Source organism: Hippocampus bargibanti, linkage group LG06, assembly GCF_051943395.1.
Source record: "Hippocampus bargibanti isolate YZ-2025 linkage group LG06, ASM5194339v1, whole genome shotgun sequence".
NCBI classification, from domain to species: domain Eukaryota; kingdom Metazoa; phylum Chordata; class Actinopteri; order Syngnathiformes; family Syngnathidae; genus Hippocampus; species Hippocampus bargibanti.
Genome location: NC_142739.1, coordinates 336,099 through 361,963, shown reverse-complemented (window position 1 = coordinate 361,963; position 25,865 = coordinate 336,099). Strand labels below are relative to the sequence as shown.

At 43.5% G+C, this 25,865-nt stretch overlaps 2 protein-coding genes across 2 annotated transcripts in view; one reads left to right on the top strand and one right to left on the bottom strand.

Annotated features, from left to right (window-relative positions):
- The window catches only part of LOC148896126 (low-density lipoprotein receptor class A domain-containing protein 4-like), a 48,285-nt gene extending 41,447 nt beyond the window's left edge, over positions 1 to 6,838 (top strand). Inside the window, exon 4 of the mRNA XM_088998172.1 lies at positions 913 to 6,838. Within this exon, the coding sequence (XP_088854298.1) occupies positions 913 to 1,440 (528 nt within the window). The 3' untranslated portion in view covers positions 1,441 to 6,838. The remainder of the gene's footprint in view (positions 1 to 912) is intronic.
- Positions 6,839 to 15,799: 8,961 nt separating this feature from the next.
- mims1a (mitochondrial inner membrane scaffold 1a) lies at positions 15,800 to 22,868 on the bottom strand. Its single transcript, XM_088999045.1, has 4 exons — positions 22,713 to 22,868; positions 20,891 to 21,310; positions 17,287 to 17,398; positions 15,800 to 16,756 (listed from the first exon to the last, which is right to left on the bottom strand). The coding sequence occupies exons 2-4, from the start codon at positions 21,283 to 21,285 to the stop codon at positions 16,442 to 16,444; spliced, it is 822 nt and encodes a 273-aa protein (XP_088855171.1). The 5' UTR covers positions 21,286 to 21,310; positions 22,713 to 22,868; the 3' UTR covers positions 15,800 to 16,441.
- Positions 22,869 to 25,865: the final 2,997 nt, after the last annotated feature.

Sequence of the window (25,865 nt, the reverse complement as noted above, 5' to 3'; positions counted from 1 at the left end):
ATCTAGAAAAAAAAGCCAAAGACCTTCGTGTTTTTATGTGACATTTTGAACATGATAAACTAGTTCTGACCAAAGTTTCATTTCATTCGGACAAAACACGAAGAAACTACGTAATTAGATTTGGGGTCACCCTGTATAACTCCAGAGCCATATAATTTAGGATTTAATTCTTTCTTTTCAGTTGAAAGAAGAGAGTCTCACGTTTCTTATTCTCCATTGAATGTTGATGTAGTCCTAAAACTCAATATTCTGGGGGTCTGAAATTTGAGTGACGGTGACAAAAACCCCTGGAGTGGACACTTTTTTGCGCATGTCTGGCAGTGAATGAGTTAATTGCCTCAAACATCGGGGAACCCCAAAACCAAATGAAATGATGTTTTTTTGCATATTTTATACCGACGTGCACCATCGGTTGATTTTGAAGCAAACTTAGTGCTCTTCTCCTTGTTTCCGAAATTTGAAGTGGACGCAAGCAACATTCCGCACAAAGCTTTGGAATTGCGTCTCATTTCCTTTGCAAAAGCAAGCGCTGCCATTTTGAATGCTGCCTTCCTGTTAGCAGGATGACTTCAACCACACCTCCACGAAATATGTGCCCGTGAAATCTGTCTGCAAATTGTTCTCCAAATGTAGCTGGATAGCGACATTAGACGCTTCCCTTGGCGAGGGAAATCCTATTGTCGTTTTTATTTCAACCTAATATTTAAGATCGTGGCCATTTTCAGAGAGCTGAAAGAATATATTTAAAAAAAAGCCACCGTAATTTCTGTCGCTGGTCTTTTCAATTGTAAGATGAAGCACACCGTAATTTCGATGCACGACACGGATGAAGGAGGCAATGTTGCGCTCTTGGTCGCACTCGCCGACCATTGCTAACCGCTCCGTGTCTCTTTGGTGTGGTACGCTCCCCAGGCCAGGGATCGCTCCAGCGCTCCCGCCTTCATGCACAGAGAACGCTTCAGCCGCTTCCAGCCCACCTACCCGTACCCGCAACACCAGATTGACCTGCCGCCCACCATCTCGCTGTCAGACGGCGAGGAGCCCCCGCCGTACCAGGGACCCTGCAGCCTGCAGCTTCGCGACCCCGAGCAGCAGCTGGAGCTCAATCGGGAATCCGTCAGAGCGCCGCCCAACCGGACCATCTACGACAGCGACCTGATCGACGCGGGGGGCGGCGGAGGGCCCGGCGGGCCCGGGCCGCCGAGCAGCAACTCCGGCATCGGCGCGGCCAACTGCAACGTCCGCGGGCGCGCCGAAGCCCCCCCGCCGGCCTACAGCGACGTGATTGGCTCCACCTTCTTTCTTCACCAGCTGAGCAATAACCAAAGGGGAGTGGAGCGCGGAGGCCTCGGAAGCGGGACGGTCCGGCAGCGCGGCCAATCGGAAAGCACAATTGAACCTTCCGAGGCCAAGGACGGCCCCCCGCAGGACCTGGCGTGAAAGTCACTTCCTCCGTTCGCACTCGCGCTCACAGCATCCCGACAGGAAAGAGAAGACGTCGCTTTGGCTTTGGATTCTTTGGGCTCTTACAAAGTGCTCGGCAACATCTGCCGGGGCACGATTGTGATGTGCCACGAGGGGTTGGTTTTTCCCTTTGTTTTTGTCTTCAGCGGAAAAGGCTCGGGCTCAGATTGATTGTTTTGTTTGAATCCTCCCTCATCCCCGTTGGTGGTAATAACCTTATCTGGAGGGATGTGGAGGGTGTTTCTTTCCTCCCTTTTTGTTCCACTTTATTTGGACCGGGATCTGTGCACCAAGCCAGGACTGAGAATCAAAGGACCTAAACAAAAGTGGTGACTCGCATTCTCTCTTTCTCAACACAAACGCACACACACACACAAATCTTAGTGCCAAGGTTCACGAGGAAACAAACCACAGGGAGGAAGGAGCTCAAAGACAGACTTTGAACAATACAAGTTATCTCAAAGTTGCACTATCGTTTTGTTGTTAAAGAGGGAAATTGTGTGTTTCATTTCACTTTCTGTCTCAAGTGACTGAACTTCAGCTCCAAATGTGTGTTGGGAGCAAAAACCAAGTATTATAAGCTTCTGTCCTTCCTTTTTGAAAGCGTCAACAAATACTTCATAGCCAGCCTACCCTACCGCATCTTGGTCTGCTTTCTTCACAGGCACGATGAGACTGATGAGCCGTGCTTTATTTTGGCGCAAGACTTCAATTGTTGACGGGCAGCTGGGGGGGACGAACTCCCCGAAACTAAAACTCACCTTGTGAGATGCCGCGATAGGTTCTCTTCCCGGATTCCAAGTTCACAAACAAACCATCCAAATTTTACATTCAACTCCTCATCGGTCAAGTGGGAAGTAATTCCACAAAATCACAAACCAAATATTTTTGTCGCGTAATTAATCAAAATGTAGTGATACCTCAGTTTTCCACCATAATCCGTTCCATTTGAAAACTGATTCAGTACTTCCCATTATAATCAATGTAGAAAAATTAATTTGTTCCAAGTCTCGAAAACAACTTTTTAGAAGGACCTTTGAACTATTTTACAGCATAAAATGTACACACACACGTAAAATGGAAAATACTATAAAAACAAAGTCATGTGTTCTATTTTCACCAATTTTACCATCAACATTAACATTGGAACAAAAACATATCTCTCTCTGTCTGTCACGGGGTGTGTTGGCACCTTTCCCAGCTGTCTTTGGGTAGTAGTAGGCGGGGGACATCCTGGACCAGTTGCTAGCCAATCACAGGGCACGCTATCTTTTCAAACCAACCTCTGCTTGCTTTAAAATCAAACTCTTCATGACCAATGCAAGGATTGTTTTTCCCCCAAAATATCTGCATCAGATGTACCAAGTTAGTCTGAAAGATTCCGGGAATGATGTTTCCAAATCAATAGAGGCGATATCCTGGTGTTGGATAGCAGGATGTATGTTCGACCATACGAGCCAGATCGTACTTGGGATGTGGAAAATGTTGTGCCTGAATAGCCAGATACGAGACCCATCAGGATTGGAAGAACATGAAGCTACACAAATGAAATATTGTTGTGTCTACGTCGGATCTATGAATGATCTTGGCTGGGTTGAGTTGAAAAAATCAAAACAAATCTGCTTGAAATCGTATCACCACTGAAGTCAAACTCAAAAGAGGATTAAGTTCACGTACTTGACCTTGAAGTGCTTGACATTGGGATGACTCCACCAATTCCTAAAAAATGACTTTTGTCAAGAACAAAGGTCATCGGCACCGAAATGACACCATCAAACATGCAAATGCGTGATCACGAACCCGGCCGTCGGCTCCTAACAGCGTCCGACCCGGTTACCTTTCTCATGCCCCTCCCGAGGCCAGCCGACCCCCATCCCGCCTCCTCCCAAACTGGGCATTCTGACACCGGTCGGACCGAAAAGCTCCACGCTGCGTCAAGACGACGACGCGATTCCTGCGGACGTCAAGGTCTCGTGCAAACAGTCCAAGGGCTATCGAGGGTTGGGGGTGGCCGGATCCTTTTTGGGAAAGTGAGAACAACCTTATTGAAAATGGCGCCTTTTGCTCTGCTCATTGTTGCCTTCTCCTTTTGCATTTTCGCTTTTTTTGACCATGTTTTCACTGCAAACACTCAGTGTCCCCCGCCGACTGCTTCCTGACCTCCACCGCCTTTTTTTTCTCCTCCTTTTTGTCCTTTGGCCAACACTCATCTTCATATTCCTTTGATCCACGTGGAGAAAATAATGCTGAGTCTGTTGAAAGTTTGGAGTTGCCTGAGCGTGGCGCTCGTCCAGGCGTCTCCTTCCTTCTGGCTGCAGCGTACGTGCGTTTGTCGGGGGAGACCTTTTGACAACACAGCAAATTGTGTCTATGTATGTGTGCGTCCATCCTTTCTTTGGTTGCTTTGTCAAAGTTTTGACCTTCGAGGGCATTTGGCCCTTGTGTCCATATTAGCGTTGACTGAATGAAGCCTTCATTAGAATTCAGAGCGTCACTTGACAAAGCCAGAGGTGCATGATGGGAGCCATGATAGCAACATTCAAGACAAGAAAGGGGATGCCGCACTTGTCCTCGCATTGTTGCGAAAACAAGATTCGCCTCCCCACAGAAAATAGAAAATGTTCACCTACTTTTATTTGTTTAATATCGTCCTCGTTTGAGAATATCTACACTGACCTGTAGTTTATTTGTCCCGAGTGGCAAGTTATTGTCTCTCCAAAGAATGGAACCATAATATCCACATGAAACTACGACAGAGGCGCCTCCATTTTGCAGTATGTGGTCTATCTATCTATCGTCTCCCGCGCAATCAAGTTCCGAGAACGCCTTTCTGCCCCTCCACGTTTTGGACATCGCAACCGTGTCAAGCAAGGAGTCGGCGTCCAAGATTCTGTCTCGCTTTCATATCAGCCGGAACGGCACGTACGTAGATTCCAAAAATGTCAGCATGGCGGCCTTAATGAATCCAAAGTTCAAATGATGCTGACGTGCTAAATGCATCTCATCAGTTTGAATGAAGGCCTTCTCATTTTCAAAGTTGATTTGTTTTTCCTCTTTTTTGTTTTCTTGCGTCATCTTCTTGGCTTTTGTCTTACTCTACGGTGGCTCGTAAATAGGGGATACAAAGAGGAACTTGGTTTTCTACAAAGAGGTTTGAAAAAAAAAGGAAAAAGGTGCCTAATGTTCACGTTTGAGCAGAACACATCAGTCCAACCGCTGCCCTGGAGTCTTTACAGCTGCTTTACGAAGAGTGCTCTCGCTCTATGAAATCAGGCTGAAAGAATACCACCGTTGGTCCCCATCCAAAAATGGCCCCCGTCTACGGCAAGACACCTTTTTGTGCTCTCTCGGCATCTTGGGCCTAAATGCGAGCCATAAGCGGAACGCCACATTTCACCTGCTGCAAACACGACCTGACCTGAGCATGTTGAGCTCCCGAAGTTCACGATACCAATTTGAGCTCCTTGACATTAAAGCAGCTGGAATCATTTCAAACCAGCAAGCGGACTTGCGTCCGCGTGAGTGTGCGGAGCACACATAGGAACCCACTTGCACTCAAAAAGCTCCCACCTTCGTCGTGCCTCACTTCCAACGGTGCTTTTTCAGTAGTCTGTCTTTTGTTTGTAAGGTGCTGTATATAACTTTTGTATATATATATATATATATATATATCTCAGAATCAGAAAACCTTTGGGGAAATTTGCAGTAATTGAAATTGAAAGCAGCAGTAAAAGCAATTGAAAGGGGATGGGGTGGGGGTGAAAGGATAGAAAACGAGATATTCTGAGCATAACAAAATAACAAAATAAAACTCACCTGTATACTGTGCAAATGTAAATGTGCAAAACCGTTTCATAAAAAACTGTACATATTGCATATATATATATATTGCACATATCCTACCCAATGGGTAGACATTACATAGAAATGTTGTGGATATTGTAAAATAATGTAAAGAAAATGTCCAACTTTAAGAAGGCAGCATCAAATTTGTAAAGGCTTACTAGTGAAAACAAAAAATGCTTACTTTTGTAAAAAGTGTATTACAAGTATGCTGACAGTGAATAACTTGCTCCCTTCGAGTGATGGTGTGGGCTGAAGAAGAGTAAGGGTGAGATGGATGAAGACTTTGGACACTTGTCCCTATTCTTTGGTTACTGGCTAGCAGTTCTCTTCAAGCCACGAATGACGACTACCAAAAATGTAGTCCACACTTCTTTCCAAAAAGCATTTATGACACACACACTCTGAGGTGTGTGTGTGTGTGTGTGTGTGTGTGTGTGTGTGCTGCAGCCGTGCCATATTTTGGTCAACTTGTCTTCTTCAACGTCCATCTATATGGGGCACGTCAAGACTGACGTCCACTGCAGTTGAAGGAATAAAGTATGTTTCTATCTACCCTTCTTTTAATACGTTGTCGTCGCTGTTAGTGAATGGGCACGCTAATCGATTCCAGTAAATAATTACAACTAAGGCCAAACACAGCGCTACCCACCACTCACTTCCGCTGTCAGAAAAGAACATATTCCTCAGAATATGGAAAAGTCGAGCTACAGCCACACTAATCTGCAATTACAAGCAACAGCATTTTGCTCAATAGGACCACGACATTGAAGGAAAAGTTGAGAGCATTCAGAGAACCACCCCGCTATTTATTTACATGTATTACAACCACACATTATTCAGTTTATGGAAGAAAGCATTGCTGCAGTGAGGGACTCAGTCGGACGCATCTTTTTGGCTCGCCCTCCCGAAAGAGGAGTGTGTAAAAAAAGTGATGGACGAGTACAGGTTTGCTTGCGACGAAATGGTGGACATTTGGAACAAATCTTGGGAAAGCCATAAATTGACTAAACATGGACAGAAATAGCTGAAACTCTGGCAAATGGTCTTCCATAGACTGAATAATGTATAATGTATTAATCAAAGCCACAATAGAAATGTTCATGGGTACGCATCGTTTTGGGTCACCCTGTACTTGTTTGTGTATGAGTATGCCAACGGTGTGAAAGAAAACGGGAAAATTGCAGATGAGTCATTTAATTGTACTTTTACATGTTAAAATGGCACAGCGTATTTGAATCTACAGTCATTTATTTCCAAATGTACTCAAACTATTCCACTGTACAATAACAGCAGAGCATGTTTATCCTTTCTAGACAATGGACATAGCAATGCGCCATCTTCTCTTCAAAGCACCAAATAAGTGACAATTGTCTTTCTTGTTTTACTCTGGCTGAAGTTCTGTTAGCCCTCCTTTTCCCCCCCATTTGTCTCCTGCACTAGCATGAAGAATTAACTTGATTTTTCCTTTTGGAATTCCCTGTGCAACCCTCTATTCTTTTTAATGAGGAGCCTGGTCTCAAGTGCTAACAAGATCAGAATCAGAATCAGAATACCTTTATTCGTCCCGCAATGGGGAAATTTGCAGTCCACAGCAGCAATTGAAGAGGGATGGGGTTGGGGTGGGAGTGAAAGGATAGAAAACAAGATATTCTAAGCAGATGTTTCATAGAGAATAATGTCAAAAATGTGTCTGTTTCATCATCCTGTTGGACTGCTTCCGCCATGGGTTTAAGCATTATTGCTTTACTTTCGTCACAAATATACTTTCTATTTTCCACACCTTGCCCTCCACCTGTCTGCGTGTGCACACACGTGAAGGGGATTTTTTTTTTCTTTAATTTAAAGGACAACCGACGTCACTTTTTTGTTTTTTAACTGACACCAGAAAAACGTTTTATAGCATCTAAAATACCCAAAACACACAGGCTGATATTTTTAGTCAAATGCAAAACACCAATAAAAATGACTGAAAGTGTCCAAAATCTGCAAAAAAAATTGAGCTGCGAATTGGGCATTTTCAGAAAGTCCCGCCCCCATTTCGTGACGTCACGCCAAGACGTCTTGCATTGCTTGTGAATCCAAACAATGGCTTCAGATTCGGAGAATATGCTTTCTTGTTACTCATCCAGTTATGAATATGATTCAAATAGTTCTGAAGAGGAAAGCATACATGTTTGCAATCGATTAAAGAATTTATTTGGGCGATTTTGAGGCAAACGGGCGGGGGGAATGTCTCACCCAAAAAGAGGCAGAAAATGACGACCAGCTCCGGTGAAGAATGAATCAGCCCGTTTCCACAGGCGGATACATTCTTTCAATGGAGTTTGCCTCCCTCTGCTGGCGGCTTTTGGGTGTAAAACGTGGTTTAAAAAAAACAGTACAGCAAAATACATTGACGTGATGGAAAGACGCTACAATGCGTCTTTTTTAGGGTGAGGAGGCGGTCCTTTTCTGACGTCACGTACGGACTCGTCACCAACTCAAAACCAAGACTTCCTGAATGTTCAGCGCGAGTCTTTAAACGTAAAATATAGCTATATGCGGTGGAATCTTATTAAAATACGCTCAGTAGAAGTCATTTGAAGCCATTTTACAAATTATGGACACAACTTGTCCGCAGACGTCGGTTGTCCTTTAAGCAATTGTGATGTACTACATTTTAGGCCTAAGATCTGTTATTGCAATACTTATTAAAAAAAGGCATGGGGGGGTGGGGGGGTTGCCCCAAGTGCTGTTGTAGTCAAAACCTTTGTTTGTAATCATGCTGTAGTCAAACTACGGTGTAAAACGAATTAAACTTTAAAAGTGGCTCTTTATTAGTGCGTGTGTTGTGATTTATGTTGTTGTAAATGTTGTTCGACTTGTAATGGTGTAGCTTTTATTTGCTTGTACGCTTATGGCAACGTGATCCAAGAGCAAATCGGTCGGCTTGCAAGGCACTACCTTTTCCGGGAGAATTCCTAAGTGCAAATGAAATAACACATTACACAAAGCAATTAATAGCCTGGAAATTACAATACAGACGAAGGGTCGCGCACACAAGCAATCTTTGGTAAATATTTGGTAAATAATAATAATAATAATAATAATAATAATACATTTCCTTTCTAAGCGTCTTTCAAAACTCTCAAGGACACTTAAGTCACAGGATATTTTTTTCTGCGGGTGACCAGCGGCAGCCACACGCGCCTGCGTTTACTCAACCCGGAAGTAACAAAGTAAAATAAATAAATGAATCAATAAATACAGTAAAGTCGTTATATTGATATTCTCTGGAGTTGGAAAACATATCGATATAACCGGACTATCGATATATCCGATCCTGCGCCGAACTGCATTAAAAGTGGGCAATAAATGGGGGATCTTTGATATGGCATGTCATTTTCTCCTTGAATTCATGGATTGCGTATCTAGCATGCTTTTGTACTGTAGTGGAGTGAAAAATAAACTTATGCATTCAATAAAAACGTCATTTATTATTTTCATAACGCAATCGTGACTCTGACCACGAACGCCAGCATGTACAAACATATGAAAAACAGTGATTATTGCATGCGATAAAGATATTTGAAGACAACACAATTAAATACATGTATGGAAAACAAAAACTGCAACGTTTACATTACTTACGTTGATAAAGTATTCTGCGGCACGTCAAACTATTTGGCGATGAAGGATTTGCTTGTTGGATTGTCCTCCACAGCCACTCTTGCCTTGTACTTCGTTCCGATGTCACAATTCTTACGTTTCCCCACGGTTGAAATTGGTGTTGAACAACTGGACTGTATATAAGAAGACTACAGTATGTTTCAGATGCTATTGCAGCTCGGCTGGCTACACAGTGCAAGACACGTAAGCTGGTCACGGGACCAATGGAGCGACCGATTTCGCTAACAGTGGTACTGTATTGAAATCCTTGAGCAAATATCGATTCAGCTTAAACTGCTTTTGTATCGATATAAGCAGACCATATTGGCTGGCGGGAGATGAAAAGGGCACCATAGTAACCGGATTATCGTAATAACCCGGTATCGTACTAACCGGAACTAATTGTACATAAAAGACTAGAAATTTGCCGGGAAATTAAAATAGTATCATAATAAGCAGTACTATCAATATAACAAGACTTTACTGTAATATGACAACACAAAGACACAGAGAGTCATTCATTCTTCAGGACTTTCTGTACCCTCTTTGTGACATGAAGCAGTTCTCGATCAAAGAGGAGAGGATCAAAGCGTCCGTTTCAGCAGTGGCCGACCATCCATCTCGCTACTTTGTGGACCGCGGGAGCTTCTCCCAGCTGACTGGCCAGTCAAGACGTCAGTAAACGCTTTAGGATATGAAATGTGTACTCTGCTTGTTTTTTGTCCCACTCCGCATCGATTGCAGCCTGGTCATCCAGGAAGCCCTTTTTCAACGATTCCCATTTTCGCCCAGATTTTTTATTTTCTTTGACCTCCTGGGAGTTAAGGTCAGGGGAGGCATTTGTAATTGTCAACTGTAGGCCTTTGAATCCAGCCCTTAGTTTGTGAAGAAGGGCTACATAAATAAATACATACATTTGACTTGTGACTTGCTTGCCAAAAACTTGAAGGACTTGACTTCATAATAAGAATAAGAAATCCTTTAAAGGACAACCAACGTCACTTTTTTTGTTTTTTAACTGACATGAGAAAAACGTTTTATAGCATCTAAAATACCCAAAACACGCAGTAGGATATTTTTTTGTGAAATGAAAACACCAAAAAAATGACTTAAAGTGTCCAAAATCTGAAAAAATTGAGCTGCGAATTGGGCATTTTCAGAAAGTCCCGCCCCCAGTTCGTGACGTCACGCCAAGACGTCTTGCATTGCTATATGTCTGTGTAAGCTCTCAGTCGTACAGGAGTGGTCCATCGACGAGAAGGTTTCTTCAGCCGTCATCTGTACTTTTTGAAGGTTTCGGACGTTTCACCTCCTATCCAAGAGGCTTCGTCAGCGAACTAAAGTCTGACTGGTCGTATCGGCCCTATTTATATATCCCTAATGTCCAGTCATGGCGGCGCCGGACACAGCAATGATAGGTCCCTACTCTCAGGTTGGGGGGAGCAGACGACCACTCCCTGTGGCCCCACTGATTGTTGCTACATTCCTGACTAACGACTGGCCTATTTGCCCCACTCCCACCGGTATCACCTCATCAGCATTACGAATGTTGCCTAACCTGTGTTGCTTAAGCAGGCTATTTTATGAACGATCCAAATTGAACCTCACCCCAACAGGCCGGTTTAATGAAGGATTTAGTTGTTTTATGAGAATCGCTTCTTTTACCCCCCTTTCAAACCATCTATATTCTTTCACTAAGATTTTAACCTCATTGTCGTCAAATGAGTGGTTGCTAGCTTTTAGGTGCAAATGTACTGCCGATTGCATTGCTAGTGAATCGAAACAATGGCTTCAGATTCGAAGAAGATGCTTTCTTGTTACTCATTCAGTTATGAATATGATTCAAATAGTTCTGAAGAGGAAAGCATACATGTTTGCAATCAATTAAATAATTTATTTGTGCCATTTTGAGGCAACATTGGGGGGGAAATCTCTCACACAAAAAAGAGGCACAAAATGGCGACCTCCTGTGGCCACCTTCGTTTCCAGAGGCTGATAAATTCCTTATATGGCGCTTGGACGCCCTCTTCTGGCGGCTTTTGGGTGCAACATGAGGTCCCCAGACCAAAGTACAGCAAAATACATTGACGTGATGGAAGGACGGCTACAATGCGTCTTTTTTACGGTCAGGGGCGGTCCTTTAGTAACGTCACGTACGGACTCGTCACCAACTCAAAAACAAGATTTCCTGATTATTCAGCGCGAGTCTTAAAACGTAAAATACAGCTATATGCGGTGGAATCTTTGTAAAATACACTCAGTAGAAGTCATTTGAAGCCATTTTACAAATTATGGACACAACTTGTCCGGAGACGTCGCTTGTCCTTTAATAGTCCCACATTGGGGAAATTTGCTTTTCAAATTGACTTGACCTTACAATTGATAACTGGAGCGATTCGACTTGGACTTGAACGACGTGGTTCGCGAGTCATCTTGTCGAGTCACAGTTGGAAATCTGCATTTAATGAAGGAATAGAGAATGGAGTTTCTTACACCCCCGCTTCTCTATCCAAAGTTTCTAATACTGCTGTGCTGAGTTAGATCAAGCTTTTTTTCTTCCCTCCAGAACACACCAAAATATGCTGATTTGTTCTCTGTAATATGCAGCCTTGTGAATGTCATACCCATGCTCCATTAAAAAATCCAGCTTTTTCTTCGTATTTTTGTTAACCAGACTCAGGCATAGATCCTCTTGCGCCAGAAGCAAATGACTTACTCTCCCCTCTAAAGTCACGATATGCATTCAGCATATGTCTCAGTATATAATTCAACAGCGAGACAGACTTATTTATAGACAGACCCCATCCGGCAACTCGTCATAACATTCACAGGAGTGAAACAAAGTTTATGTTCAAAGTAGTCGCACTCACTTGTCTGCAGAGGAGGTGGGCTGAGCCCCACCTTCTGTCCGCTGGGTAACCTTCTGCAGCAAACTCAATAAAATGCTGTGAGGACAACAACTGGGATGTTGTTCACTGAATGCTTAGCTCGTCCTTTTTCAAATGTGACACAAACAAAATGCTTTGAGTTGCACATTGGCTGCAGTACCCGTAGGCTGGAAGGAAATGTATGCTTTGTTCGCCATGTTTCAAGAAAAGAAAACGAGATACGTATTCTCCAAGGAAATGAAAGGAAAAACTCAGTTATTATGAAACCATCAGAGTTATAAAATCTGATGAGAGCGAGCCTTTTTTACATTGACACAAGTAATCTCGGGAAAATGACATATGTGGAAGAGAATGAAGAAGAAAAGGAATGATTTGAATGATGTGGAAAGCTACTGAATGACCGGGGGAAAGTGCAATGGCGTGACAAAAATCACTTTCTTACTTTTTGGAATTAGATAACAATAAGATGAACACCTTCAAGTTGGAACACTTTGAAATGTTCGAAAAGAGGAGGAGAAATAAATATATAAAATAAAATAAATAAGGAAACAAGGAAGGACAGAAGAAGCATTGAAATATAAATGCCAGAAAACACACAGGCAAGGAAATAGGGAGGCAATCAGAGATAACTCAGAAGGAAGAGGACAAAGGTAAGATGGGCTTGCACACATACTGAGGATGTGGATCTACCGTTACGGTCGGGAATCCCGCCCCTAAACGTGATCATACAAGCGGCCGAAATGAGCTTTCTCCGTCGGGTGTCCGAGCTCCCCCTTAGAGATAAGGTGAGAAGCTCGGTCATCCGAGAGGGGCTCACACTCGTGCTGCTTCTCCTCCACAAAGAGAGGAGCCAAATGAGGTGGCTCGAGCATCTGATTAGGATGCCCCCTGGACGCCTCCTTGGTGAGGTGTTCCGAGCATGCCCCACTGGCAGAAGACCTCGCGGTCGACACAGAACACACTGGAGAGACTGTCTCCCGGCTGGCCTGGGAACGCCTCGGGATCAACCAGGACGAGCTGGAAGAAGAGGCTGGGGAGAGAAAAGTCTGGGCTTCCCGACTGAAGCTGCTACCCCCGCGGCCCGACTGACGGGGAATAAGAAGTTATCATCTTTCAAAGTCCCATGCTTAGCTGGCCAACCAAACAATAGGGCCACAGTCAATCTGAGTGAAACAGACGCAGCCCAGTTAAACTGTCATCTTCATCTAGGAGATCTGGCCTTGGACAGAATTTAGGACTTGGGAAACGCCTTTGTCACCGGAGGACTTGAAACTCCCTCACAGGAAGAGCTCATTAGCCAGGTTACAAATTTATCAGTTCATGGAAAAGACAACCAATTAAAATATCTGTTTTATTGCTTACAGCTGCTGGTGCTCACAACGTCCAGGGGCGTGGTATTATAATCAAGAAAAATGTATCACTTTCATGGGCATATAATCTCAATAAATAGCTTGGCAGAGGGCTGCAGAATTCAGGTGTCTGTCATGAATGGCTGCGTCTCCTGCTAGCAGTAAAAGACAATCTTTCTGGGTTCGAGCCTTTGTCCACGGTGACCGACCGAACGTCTCTGACACCGACCCCGGATCAGTGGCAGATGGATGGATGGATTGATCTACCTATATCTATCTTGGAGAATCTATCCATCTATATACAAGTAACATCCGACTTACGACAACCCGTATTTACGACCGCGCTCAGGCACGTGGGTGCGCCGCGACGAGAACGCCGCGTCGAACCCACAGCCGGCGTCGCCACCTCCTTGAGAGAGTTTGTTCCGCTTCGGGGCGAGGTGGCGTGTCAAGTGCATCGGCGCCGCAGGCGGCCTCGGGTTGGCGCGGAGTGGGGTACGGCCGGGGAGAGGGCAACCTGTCGAACACCCACCGGTGACCCAGACCCCCGCCCGCCTCCAAATCAGATCGTTTGCAAGTTATTTAGCACTGAGTCTCCATTCAACATTTTGAATGGATTTCGACTTACCAACATTCTGACATACAATCGTTTGGTTAAAACGGAACCCGGTCATAAGTCGGATGTTACCTATATATATTATTGTTAAAAGAGGGCTCTTTTGTCATTTTGGTGCAGTTTATATATTTTTTTATATTCTTGACATTTCAATTGAGTTCTTGTTCAAGTCTTTTTCAATCTGACTTTTTTTTTAAAGGGCTGGTCAAATACGTAGTACAAAGTAGTGGTTCAAAATAAAGTATTTTTTTAAAGAAAATCCCTATCTCAACATTGATGAAAAGTTTTTCATTGGCTACTTTGGGGTGGTCAGGGCCATTTAACGTTGAGAAGGAATCGCTGCTTAATATTAAATTTTCCTGGCGACTGAAGAAAGGATGGGTGGGCTTACTGTTTTCATCTCATGAAGTAAACCAACTGTTGACTTTTTTTTCTCTAAAGCAAAACGTTTCAAACCTAATGTAACATAAAGAATAATCATGAATCCATTTTTGTCGCTTGGCCTGGGTTTCACCCTAGTTGTCACATTGCCTTCCGAACAGTCATGTTCGGACCCAAGGGACACCGACTTGTCTTGACTCTGCATTCCCTCATGGCACTCCAGCAGCGTCCTGTCCGATTTGTCATTCCCCCAGTGGGGCGACAGGTGCTTCTATCGGCCCTGGACTGTATAAACAGATCAACGTTGGTTAAGACGGCAAAGGTCATTGTAAACGCTTGCTTTCTTCTCTGCCACACTAATGCAGAGCCACATCAAGGGACTCTCATGCCTTCGACCACCAGCCGACCGGAAGAGGACAAGGAGATAAAAGGCTCAGTCTAACATCGCTGTTCACGGACACACAGAAACATTAGATGAGAAGGAGAAAGACATCAGGAACACAACTTTTGCGCATTGCAGCAGAAGTGGGGGGGGGGGCAACAGATTTGAGGAATATACTGGAGGAAATATGACGGAAGCCACAAAGAAAGGATGCGTCCAGAATAAGGCAAGCATGGTCACAACAACTTCTTCAAGCACTGTGAAGCAGAATTTTGTCAGAAAAATAAGGTCAGGAGTTGTGTGCACGTACCACTGGCAAGAGGCCCCTGGATACACGCTGGGGAGATGTTTCTCCAGCATGTCCCAAAATGATCTGACACATTTGTAGGTTAAATAAAAGGCAAATAAAGTAAAGACACATGCGTTATTATTTTCGAAAAGTACATCTAATTCTGTTTCATTATGTTTTAACAACAAAGTGGAGCATTTCAATGCAGATCCAGAAGCTCTGAAGTTGGTCAATCGTAACAACATCACGTTTCAAGCTGGTATGAGATCATGTCTACCAAGATTGAGGTGCAAATTGAACGCTCCTTGTCATGCAGTTACACATTTATTTGTTTTGAGAAACATTTCGACAATGAAAGCGCAAATCAGTCCAATTTGTATCAGCAACTAACAAGGAAACAAAATAAAACAATGGCATTATCGAGAAAGAAAACAAAATCACATTAGATGAAAAAAAATGGCATTTGTACTTTTTGCAAAGTTGTTTACTTGTCTTTGATTGAACCCACAAATGTGTCAGATCCTTTTGCCCGACCCCGTACAAAACCTCAATTGCAATGATGCTGGGATGTTCTGTAAAACATCCTTAAAAACTAAATACAATGATTTCATTTCACCAGCCGTGGAATAACTCAAAAGAAAACAAAGAATCTGTTTGGAAGTTTGCAGAGAAAAATGAACATTCGTGTCTCAACTCCCAAGTTGCCACCTTTCTACCAAATGCAATGGATTCTGGAAAATGAAACTTGAGCAGTCAGATGGAAGTCAGATGACTTTTCTTCTTGAATTTTACTTGGTGGTAAAACCTGATCTGGCAAGCATAGAGTTAGTGAGAAAAGCAGTTGTTGTGCACGTCGTCGTCCCTCTTTGATTTTCACTTTTCATGTCATGCAATTTCATTTTTTCTGTTTCAATAAAGATACAGTCAATGAGACAGTTTGTTTGTTTGTTTGTTTTTCTAAATGAGCGTCACACCAAATCTTAGTTCCTCCAGGTGTATACATAGTCGCCACTCAAAAATACAACAAAGCACCTGATTTTCATTCATCTTTAGTCTAACAAGTTATACTGTTCAGAAGAGGTGGTTATTGCCATAAATTTGCTTTACATTAAAAAACATCTGACCAAAGACACCGGTTGATGTTGAGCCTTTACAAAGACTTTGAAGGGTCTTGTACATGCTGCAGCTACGAGTTTGCGCTTGGCAACATCAAGAAGGATTTTGGCAGGTCATTCCCAGGGTGCCATATCTTTATTTACCAATCCTTATACATTAGAAAAAGTGAAAGCTGCAATGGCTGGAGCTGCAGTCAACACAGACGGAAGGGCTGCAGGCAGAAGCGAGCCGTGCCAGGATTTTGCCAAGCTGCTGCTTGGTCTCCACTTCAGACTGGATTGGAGAATGTGTGGCACACACAGCGCGGGAATCGGACTAATACGTAGACAACAGAGAGCAGGCTGTGACGTTTTCTGAACAAATGCATCTTGCTCGCCCCCCCAGACTCAGAGGTGGCCCCAAATCACTGATTATTTCAGGCCTTAATTAGATCATTTGTCGAGGCACCGCCTGCAATGCTTCCTACTCATTTTTCTTCCGAAAAAATGCTTTCCTCTCAGATACTCGGTCTTTGGTTTCCTGTAGTTTCTCTGACAGCTTGTCCTTAGTCTCTTCCATTTTTTCCGAAAAGCGTTCTTTTGTTTCCTCCATTTTCTCAGAAAACCTCTCCTTTGTCTCCTCCATTTTTTCTGAAAATTTCTCCTTTGTCTCCTCCATCTTGTCCTGGAAGTACTCCTTGACTGGTGGCGGTGTGGACAAGTAGCCGTGCTTTCGGAGGTATTGAACGGACAGAGAAGTACCGCCCAGAGTCACCGCATATCTGGCGGGAGTGGCAATCTGGAAAAGGGGCAGAAACTGACTGGTCAGCAGATTAAACAAGATGCTACCCACTCGTGCGGTGTTTTGTGAGGTTTGAAAGGTGAAGAACACATTTGGGAATATTAGCTTTTTTAATAATAACTTGTATCTTATTAGTTTGGTATCTAGAGTGCAAAATGACTCAACCAACTAATTGTTAGCTGAAGGCACAGCTAACTGCACACAATACTGCTGCTGTGAACGAATGTCTTCTGAAGTTCTGCCTCGCCACTCCATCTTCAAGTGAAGCACCGCAGTACAATGCAAACAGTAGAGTGGAAGGCAGATCTTTTTTTGTTTTAACGGCTTTAGAAAATTCTCCTTGGCTGGTAACTTTAGGCCCCCAAAAAATGTTTCAAACTCATGTTGACCATGAGTGTGGTCTTTGTAATGAGACCCGAATGGCACCGGATATTCTATAGACAACAAAACCACCGGGACTGATTTTCATTAAAAATGACAAACCCCTTAACCTGAACCCCAGAGAATGAATTAATGAATGATTTTACCTTGTACATAGCATAAGCAGTCAGAGCGTAACCACTCGATGATTCTCTCAAGAGTCCAACAAGTGATTCTGGCACATTGATCATCTCCAGGAATTGGACTACATTTACACCCCTGGGGAAAAAGACAGCGTAAAATTCAGGATTTAACGTTGTGAATGCCATTTTTCAAAGCCTTTCTACGCTGTTGTTTTCATAATTATGATAAGAGTATACACAAACAGGTAGAGCAATCGTCGTCATGTTGGCAAAATTATTCATTTGCCAAGCATCAGCCCAAAACATGCAAGGGTGAGAACAAGTGATCTGGACAACAAACAAAGTAACTAAACAACCAACTATCTCACTAACCAAGTAATAAACGAACTAACCAGTTAACTAACCAACAATCAACTAACTGAATACAGTGAGACCTTGGCTTACGAACTTAATTGGTTCCCAGAGTGTGTAAAGCGAAAAGTGTGTATCCCAATTTTGTTTTCCCATAGGAAACCATTAAAAAAAGAATAATCCGTTCCCAGGTCTCCATAAAATATAATGTTCAACTAAATAAGCCTTAAAACTACACCCAACATACCTTATTCTATGTTTAATAAATGTGCTATTGTATTGTAATGAAATAAATACACTGAACTGTACAATAAAGTCACTTTATTTACATTTGTGATGGTCGTTGATGGCTATTAATTGACACCTGTTGCTTTCTGACTTGTAAGATCTTACGAAACCGAGGCATCACATTATCATTCATTATGTTGATGATTCTCATAGCCATTTCTGGATGGAACTGTTCAACAAAAGCCTGCACATCAACTCCTGAATGGCCTGCTTCTGCTTGTCCTCTTGGAGGCAAATCAAATCCTCTGCGTTGAGGACCTCATCATCGTCAAAAACAAGCTCCTCGATGTCATCTGCATGCACTTCGAGTCTCGTAGGTGCTGGCAGAGATTTTATTACAACAAAAGGCGGGAGTCCGATGATTCCACGGACGCGGAATAAAACGTGACAAAAGAAGGTGGGCAGGGCGATCCGTCCGGAACATTCGCGATCCCAGAAAGCACCAAACTTATGCGGTCGCAGCTAACAATCACCTCGGGCAAAGCAACCTCTTGAACTTGCCAGCACAACACACAGCGAGGCATCGTAATCATGTCATTAGTGAGGTGACAGCGACTCGTTGAAATGTCCCAGTATCGGTGATGAGGGGTTCAACACGCACATTCGCGATCCCAGAAAGCACCAAACGTACGCGATCGCGGCTAACAATCATCTCGGGCAAAGTAAACTCTTGGACCTGCCAGCACAACACACAGCGAGGAGAGAGGCGTCGTAATCATGTCACTGGTGAGGTGACAGCGACTCATTGAAATGAAATGAAATTGAAATGTCTTCTTCGGCTGGCGGAGGTCGCACGCGGTGGCACCGCACCAGCTGTCAACTCGCACGTGACAATTTCAGTGTCATTAGTCACGTGAAAGCATCGACTAAATAACGCCTATGTGTAAAGCTTTTAGGCGAAGGATGGTAGCAATGGTGGACGGTACCGGGCTCTTTATTTGTAGAATGGTCATAGAAAGTTACTCTCAGGGAAGTGACACACAGCGTGAGAGATGGGTCAGGCTGAGATTCACATAACAGCCGCGGTGTGCACATGTGACGCCACAAACGCAAACCTTGTTCGTGTTTCTCAATGCTCTCCTTCTTCTCCTCGACGGTGATTATTAGCGGATCATCTTGCATTCATTTCCTAAGAGTAAAATTATCTGCAAAAAGCTCCTCGGAGGCGATCGACATGTGAATTCAGAGAAAGGGGGTGTTGAAAGGTGTGCTGGCTGGAGCGCTGTTCGGTCGTGTGCTTCCGCCAAAGATCCAAAGATCACTCCGCCAGATCCGAACATCACTCCGCCAGCCCTGGTGAGTGTGTATCGCGAAAAGTAGTGCGTATTCCAAGGTTTAATTTTCATAAATTTGACGTTTGTAAACCGAAAAGTGCGTAAGGTAAGGTGTTCGTAAGCCGAGGTCTCACTGTATCTAACTTAACTATGCCAACACTGATTGATATTTGGAACCGTTCAATAATCCCTTTGCCTTAACTACAGCGCCAGTTCCTGCTGAGGAAAAAGAGCCCCAACTCATAATGCCATCAGCAGGGAGACACCAAGTGTTTTTTTTTTCTTTTCTAAAAGTAGCCAGGCTCAAATGTTTTTATCCAGCCTCCTTACCCCACAGCCCAGACTCCGGACAAAGACAGGCAATTGTTGGCACGTGTACAAAATCGGCAGTACTCGCCAGACATTCCTGCAGCTGCTTCATTGTTGCTCTCATCTTCTTGGCAGAATTTCAGTCCAGTTTTAATCTCATCTTTTTATTGGGACAAGGCGATCAGTTCTTGGTAATGGTAACGTGTCAGAGAAAAGCTGTCTGAACTTTACGTGGGGTCAATTGGGGTCATTTTAAATATTACGAAGTGGACTGTATTTACACAATTTTGGATGTCGCTGCTTAATTTTGAACACACCACTTATGAAAGGCTGCACAAAATTCTCATTTTTTACTTCTCTCCTTTTTTTAATCAATTGACTTACACGGGTTACAGGTCACGTTCATGGTGGAAAACATTTTGAAACTGTCTAGCCTGGTCTCATTTTTTTTTTATTTCATATAACCCTGGCATTTGAATAGGGGTGTGTATATCTTTTATGTCCACTGTCAATATCCAAGGCTTTCAGCACATGGTTAATTAAGTAACTGGCTTATCTTTTCAGTATTTCTCAGTGAAGAGTGAATTCCTTCACACTTTCAAACTGAATAAGCGTTACTTCGTCGTCTCAAGTGGAAGTAAATTCGACAGACATTTCTGGTGGACAAAGCAGGTTTGCAAAAATGTAACATAATAAAAATGTATTTCCACAGATTTTCTACAATTTTCCAATCATAAATTGCAAAGAGCAGACAAATAGCTGATTTACTTCAAATAACAAGAACGACTGTGACATATCTAACAAACCGGAAAGAGCTGGGCTTTCCGTCGGAAATGAGGACAAACTTCAAAAGAATGACAGGTTAAGCACCGACGGAAGCAGGGTCTAAGCATGGCCCCGCCTGTCTCACGGATCTTTGTTCACAGAGGTGTATACAACGGGCGTAATCTTTGAGTGTAGCACCAACTATACAGGTAACATCCCAGTTACGACCGGGTTCCGTTCCGACAAAACGGTCCAGTCAAACGGTCGAAGTCGAAATCCATTTTCTAAGTTTCTAACGCTCTATTAAACGTAGTCCTAAACCAAAATTCTGTGGGTTCTGCAATTTGAGTGAAAATGACAAAAACTGGAAGTGGAGGGGCCACATTTTTGCACATCGTCTGGCAGTGAGAGAGTTAATCGATTCGAATTTGGTGAAACCTCTTGGAGCGGCTCCCCTCTCCCGGCAAATTTCATGTTTATGTTTGTTAAGTAATTATAAGTGCCTTGCATGCTGGGTCCGAGAGGACAGTCATTTCATCTGTGCTGTATGTCATGCATATTAGCATATTTGACAAGAAAGCTGCCTTTGACTTTGATTTTTTTCTTGTAACCATAAACTGTTCCATACGAGTTCCACTTACTTCATAGCAGCATAGTAGAAGGTTCCAAACCAAAATGAGGACGTGACCAGATGCACAGGGATCATCACCTTCCCATACTGTTTGAAGGTCTTCTTGAATCTTTGAGCAAGACCAATGGACTTGTCCTGCAAAGGGTCCACCTCTTCAACAGCGGGCCCATCTGATGGTGTCTGAGGTGAGGACGTGGACATTTCTCTCCTTGGCGGCTGATGTTTGGGCTGACGGGCTGCCACGCTGGACAACCAGTGCCGGCCTGCAGGATACGGAGGGGACAGGCGCAGGGCGCACCTGCATAACGACTGCAGTGGGTCACGGGCAGCGACAGCCGGCAGTAATTGACGCACCACTTCCACCTTTCGTCGGGTGCCACGAGTGATGTACTGCATTCTCATCATCTTCCACCTTTTCTGTGGTTGCCACCTTCACCCACGCATTGTGAACAAAGGCAAAGGGATGGATGAGCAGGACTGGGGGTGGTTTTGGGATTGGTACGTGAAACATTTTGACAAGTAGTGATGATGCAAATTTTGGTTTGGCTTGTCACCTTTTAAAAAACGTTGAAATGATGCATTCTTCTTCTTCTTCTTGCATGCATTGGTATCACATTTTCAAACAGCTGTCTGTGCTTTAATAGCAACGTGTGTCTTTAATTTTATGTGTCTAATATGAGCCAATTTTGCTTGAAGCAAACACAAAAAAATGCTTGTAGTTGACAACAAGCCAAGGTCAGCTGCGTCACATGCCAGCTTTTATGAGCATTGTAGAAAAACACAGTGCTGTAAAAATACACATCTTGTTTTCAATAATATTTAGGGTGGTCAAGTTAGCATTTTTAACCTGGTTTCTTATTTGTTCAACTCCAACACTTTCACAGATGTATACACCTGTCAATGGCAGTGAACGAGTTGATAATCTTAGCTATAATTAATGTGTGTTGGGAAAAGATGGATGCTATTGCACAGTGCAAGTACTGTTCCACACATTAGGTTATATTTGTGTTCCTCCCATCTCACTTTTGTGGTAACATTTGACGGTGCCAAGAAATATAGTATTTAAGAAGGTTTAATAGTTTGTATTATATTGACAAAAAATCCAATCCATTTTTATTTTAAATGACAAATGTTTTTGTTTTTGACATTTGGACACTAACTACAGGGGAAATGTTGTATATATGGCAGACTAATGATCAAAACAAAACAGTCGGATGTTAAAAACAATGCAAAAAGTTTGAGTTCTTCTCTCACTGGTTATACAATTAAGTCACAATCTCATCATGCATACAAAGCCAGAAACAAAATGATTGGGTGAAATTCCAACTTTGATAAGATTCAGAAGAGTCGATGAAGACTTCTTTTCACTCTTATGAAGCAGCATGCGTTTTCCTTCAGCTTACCAAACACATGCACACCACCCAAGTCACGCCATTTTAAATATATCCAGCTCAGTATACGCAGTGTGCTTTTGCATTTTACGTTACAGCTTCCAACCGGAAATCACTAGTGTCTGCCAACTTTACATGCCGCTATGTGCTGACATTGGTCAGCTTGTGTTTGGAGGACAAGTGGGTCCTTTAACTTTTCAATTGAATAAAAGGCAGTTCAAAAGTCAGGTGTTTAAGCGCCGTTGTTTTGTTAATACTGACACGCTCTCGTGGAGAGGATTATTATCAAGGCCAAATCTCAAACTAATACTGCAAACTTTGGGTTTTGGCTTTTGGTTAGCGCTTAGCTAGCGACTATTTGGCGAACAAACGGAGGAGATGTCAGCATGTACATTCCCTGCCCAAAATGCAATTTAGAATAAAAGAGAAGAGCTCACTTACGATCAAAGTTACGCGTTGAGGGATGCGAAAAGCGCTAATCTTGAAACCTTAAGGCCATGTCAGTCGGCCCAGGCACTGTGGCGGTCAAGGACCACATTTCTGGAGCAAAGCAAAGTGCATGAGGACGTAGACTAACCCGCTGTGTATCATGGGTAACGTAGTTCTTAGAGCCAGCTAACGCAAATGTTTTCAGACGCGTTCGGACAGGCAAAAGTCACGCGAAACAAACTATCTGCCTTATTAAATTGATTACTCTTGGTGGACAGGTTGTGCTATCGAGGAGCTCGCTGAGCGTTTACTTATAATTGTTTCCCCCGATTCCTGATTTTAACATTTCCTCTGGGAGGCAGTATAACCTAATGTTTGCATTTATAACCTAGTGTAACCTAATGTTTGCATATATCCGCGTGGTGTTCTAATGTTACTTACAGGATTTATGGTAAATATGTTATTCATTCATTTTCCCCCCGATCCGTTTATCCTCAATCAGGTTGCAGGGGGTGCTGGAGCCTATTCCAGCCGTCGTTGGGAACTAGGTGGCGGGCACCCTGAACCCGTAGCCAGATAATCGTAGTGAACGCAGAGAGAGTCAAACAACCATCCGATCTCACACCTTGGGACAATTTGGAGTGTTCAATCAGCATGTCATGCGAATGAACGTGTAAACAGGTTTGATAGCAGTGTACGTTTATGTGTTTTTTTCCTGATCAAAATTCACTGTGATCATTTTTAAACTTGCAAAAGAGCTCGCATTATGATTACAAATTTTCCATCGTCACTGTCTAACTTACTGTCTCAATCATGCTTCCAGCCTATTTAAAACAAAAAAAAAACACATGCAGAAATGATGATTATCTTTGAGCATTTTATTGAACTGCTGAAGTTAATATTGAGAGATAGATAGGTAGGTTGTAGGTAAGTGGGTGTGCTTGTGTGTGTGTGTGCGTGCGTGTGTGTGTGTGTGTGTGTGTGTGTGTGTGTGTGCGTGCGTGCTTGTACGTGTGTTCTCGTTTGTGCGCCCCGGTGGGGACATCAACCTGACTGCACGCAGCCCGGTGGGGACTCATGTACCGTGGGCACCTAAAATGAGGTACCCACGGGCAAATTGCTCTGAGAGACTTCAAACCATTTTTTAAAGACGTTGCATGACAGAACACTTTGAATGTTTACTCAACCAGCCTTCTCCAACAGACCCTTTCTAGAGGAGCTCCCTGATCGCCCGACTATCCAAGACCTTGACCTTCCACCAACCTTTGGAGAGGTTAAGAGTGCTTTAAAATCTCTGAAAAGCAACAAGAGCCCTGGTCCTGACAGTATCCCGGCCGAGATCCTCAAGCAAGGAGGCGACCTTTGTACTCGTGCCCTCTTCCTCTTCATCAGCGATGTGTGGAAGCATGAAACTGTGCCTCAGCAGTGGAAAGATGCATATATTGTCACCATCTACAAAGGCAAGGGGGACAAATCCCTCTGTGGTAACAGCCGTGTCATCTCACTTCTGGCAGTTGCTGGTAAAGTCCTGGCTAAAGTGATGCTACATAGATTGATAAACTGCATCACAGATGATCTGCTGCCAGAACCCCAGTGTGGTTTCAGGAAGAACAGGAGCACTGTAGACCTGGTCTTCACAGCTCGGCAGCGTCAGGAGAAGTGTAGGGAACAGCACCAGAACCTCTTTGTTGCTTTTATTGTCAAAGGCCTTTGACACGGTCAACAGGGACCTTGTCTGGAATATTCTCCTGAAGTTTGGATGCCCACAGAAATTTGTCAACATCCTTAGCCAATTTCACAATGGGATGACATCACGTGCGACTATCGGTGGCCATGAATCATGGCAACCCTTCAAGGTGCAGACTGGTGTACGCCAGGGATGTGTCCTCGCACCAGTCCTGTTCAACATCTTCCTCCTGTGTGTGACACTGTTGCTCCATGAGAGGATCGAGAAGAACAGTGGGGTTACCATAGATTTCCGGCTTGATGGAAATCTATTCAACATCAGGAAGCTCCAGGCAGTCACGAAAGTAAGATCAGAGCAAGTCATCAAACTCCAATATGCAGATGACTGTGCAGTTGTGGCCCACACACCAGAAGCACTACAAGCTAGTCTCTCAGCTGCTGCAGATGCCTATGGTAGAGTGGGCCTCTCTGTCAATGTGGAACAGACTAAGGTAGTCTGTCAGTGGGCATCCATTCCTCCAGTTCATCCACCAACATTCACCATCTCCAATAAGCCACTAGCAATAGTGGACTCTTTCAAATACCTGCGCAGCTTTCTCTCTGACGACTGCAGCATTGACAGAGAGATACAAAACCGGATCAAACAGGCATCAGCCTCTTTTGGCAGACTTAGGAGGAGAGTCTTTCAAAACAAAGATCTCAAACTCCACACCAAGACTGCAGTTTATCCGGCTGTTGTTGTGTCGATGTGTGTGACGATAGTTTCGTCATAATTAAAAAAACAAGAAATTCAATCCTTCACAGATCACCTCAACTCGGTAGACATCAACGTTAAATTTACTCGTGAGGACATTAAAGAGAACCAACTAGCCTTTTTGGATTGTAAAGTAATTATAAAAGAGGACAGAGCGCTAAAAATAGAAGTCTTTAGGAAGGCTACGCACACTGACCAATGCTTACTTTTCGATTCTAACCACCCTTTACAACACAAACTAGGAGTTATCAGAACCCTCCAGCATAGGGCTAAACCAGGGGTGCTCATTACGTCGATTGCGATCTACTGGTCAATCGCGGAGGTAGTACTGGTCGATCGCAGCGTGACAGTAAAAAAACATTTGTCAGCCTATCAAACGTCCCGTCACTTGGTTGACATACAGGGCAACCATTCAGATGACAACTGAATTTTTACCTTTAGGTCGCCGTGCATGCGTAAACAACGGCGCTAAACGCAGCAAAATTTACAAGCTAGTCAGCGAATTACCTCAGATTTTAAGTCCTTGCTAAAACATATGGTGATCAAAATGATTGAGAAAGCGGGACCAAGTAAGGGGGGAAAACATATTACTTTCATACGGAATGGGAAAATGCGGAGCGCCATTTTCGGACTGTTCATGGAAAATACGACATTGACTTCACGCCGAAAAGCCAGCTGAGAAAGAGAACGGTAGACAAACTAAAATCCCAGTTGTCCGGACAGCA

Bases quoted from the DNA above. Each gene is read 5' to 3' on its own strand.
- mims1a (XM_088999045.1), bottom strand. From the start codon at position 21,285: ATGATGAGAATGCAGTACATCACTCGTGGCACCCGACGAAAGGTGGAA. The intron at 17,399-20,890 runs GTAAGTGGAACT...CTTTTTCCCCAG, and splicing joins TTCTACTATGCTGCTATGAA to GGGTGTAAATGTAGTCCAAT. The intron at 16,757-17,286 runs GTAAAATCATTC...CCCCTTTTCCAG, and splicing joins CTGCTTATGCTATGTACAAG to ATTGCCACTCCCGCCAGATA.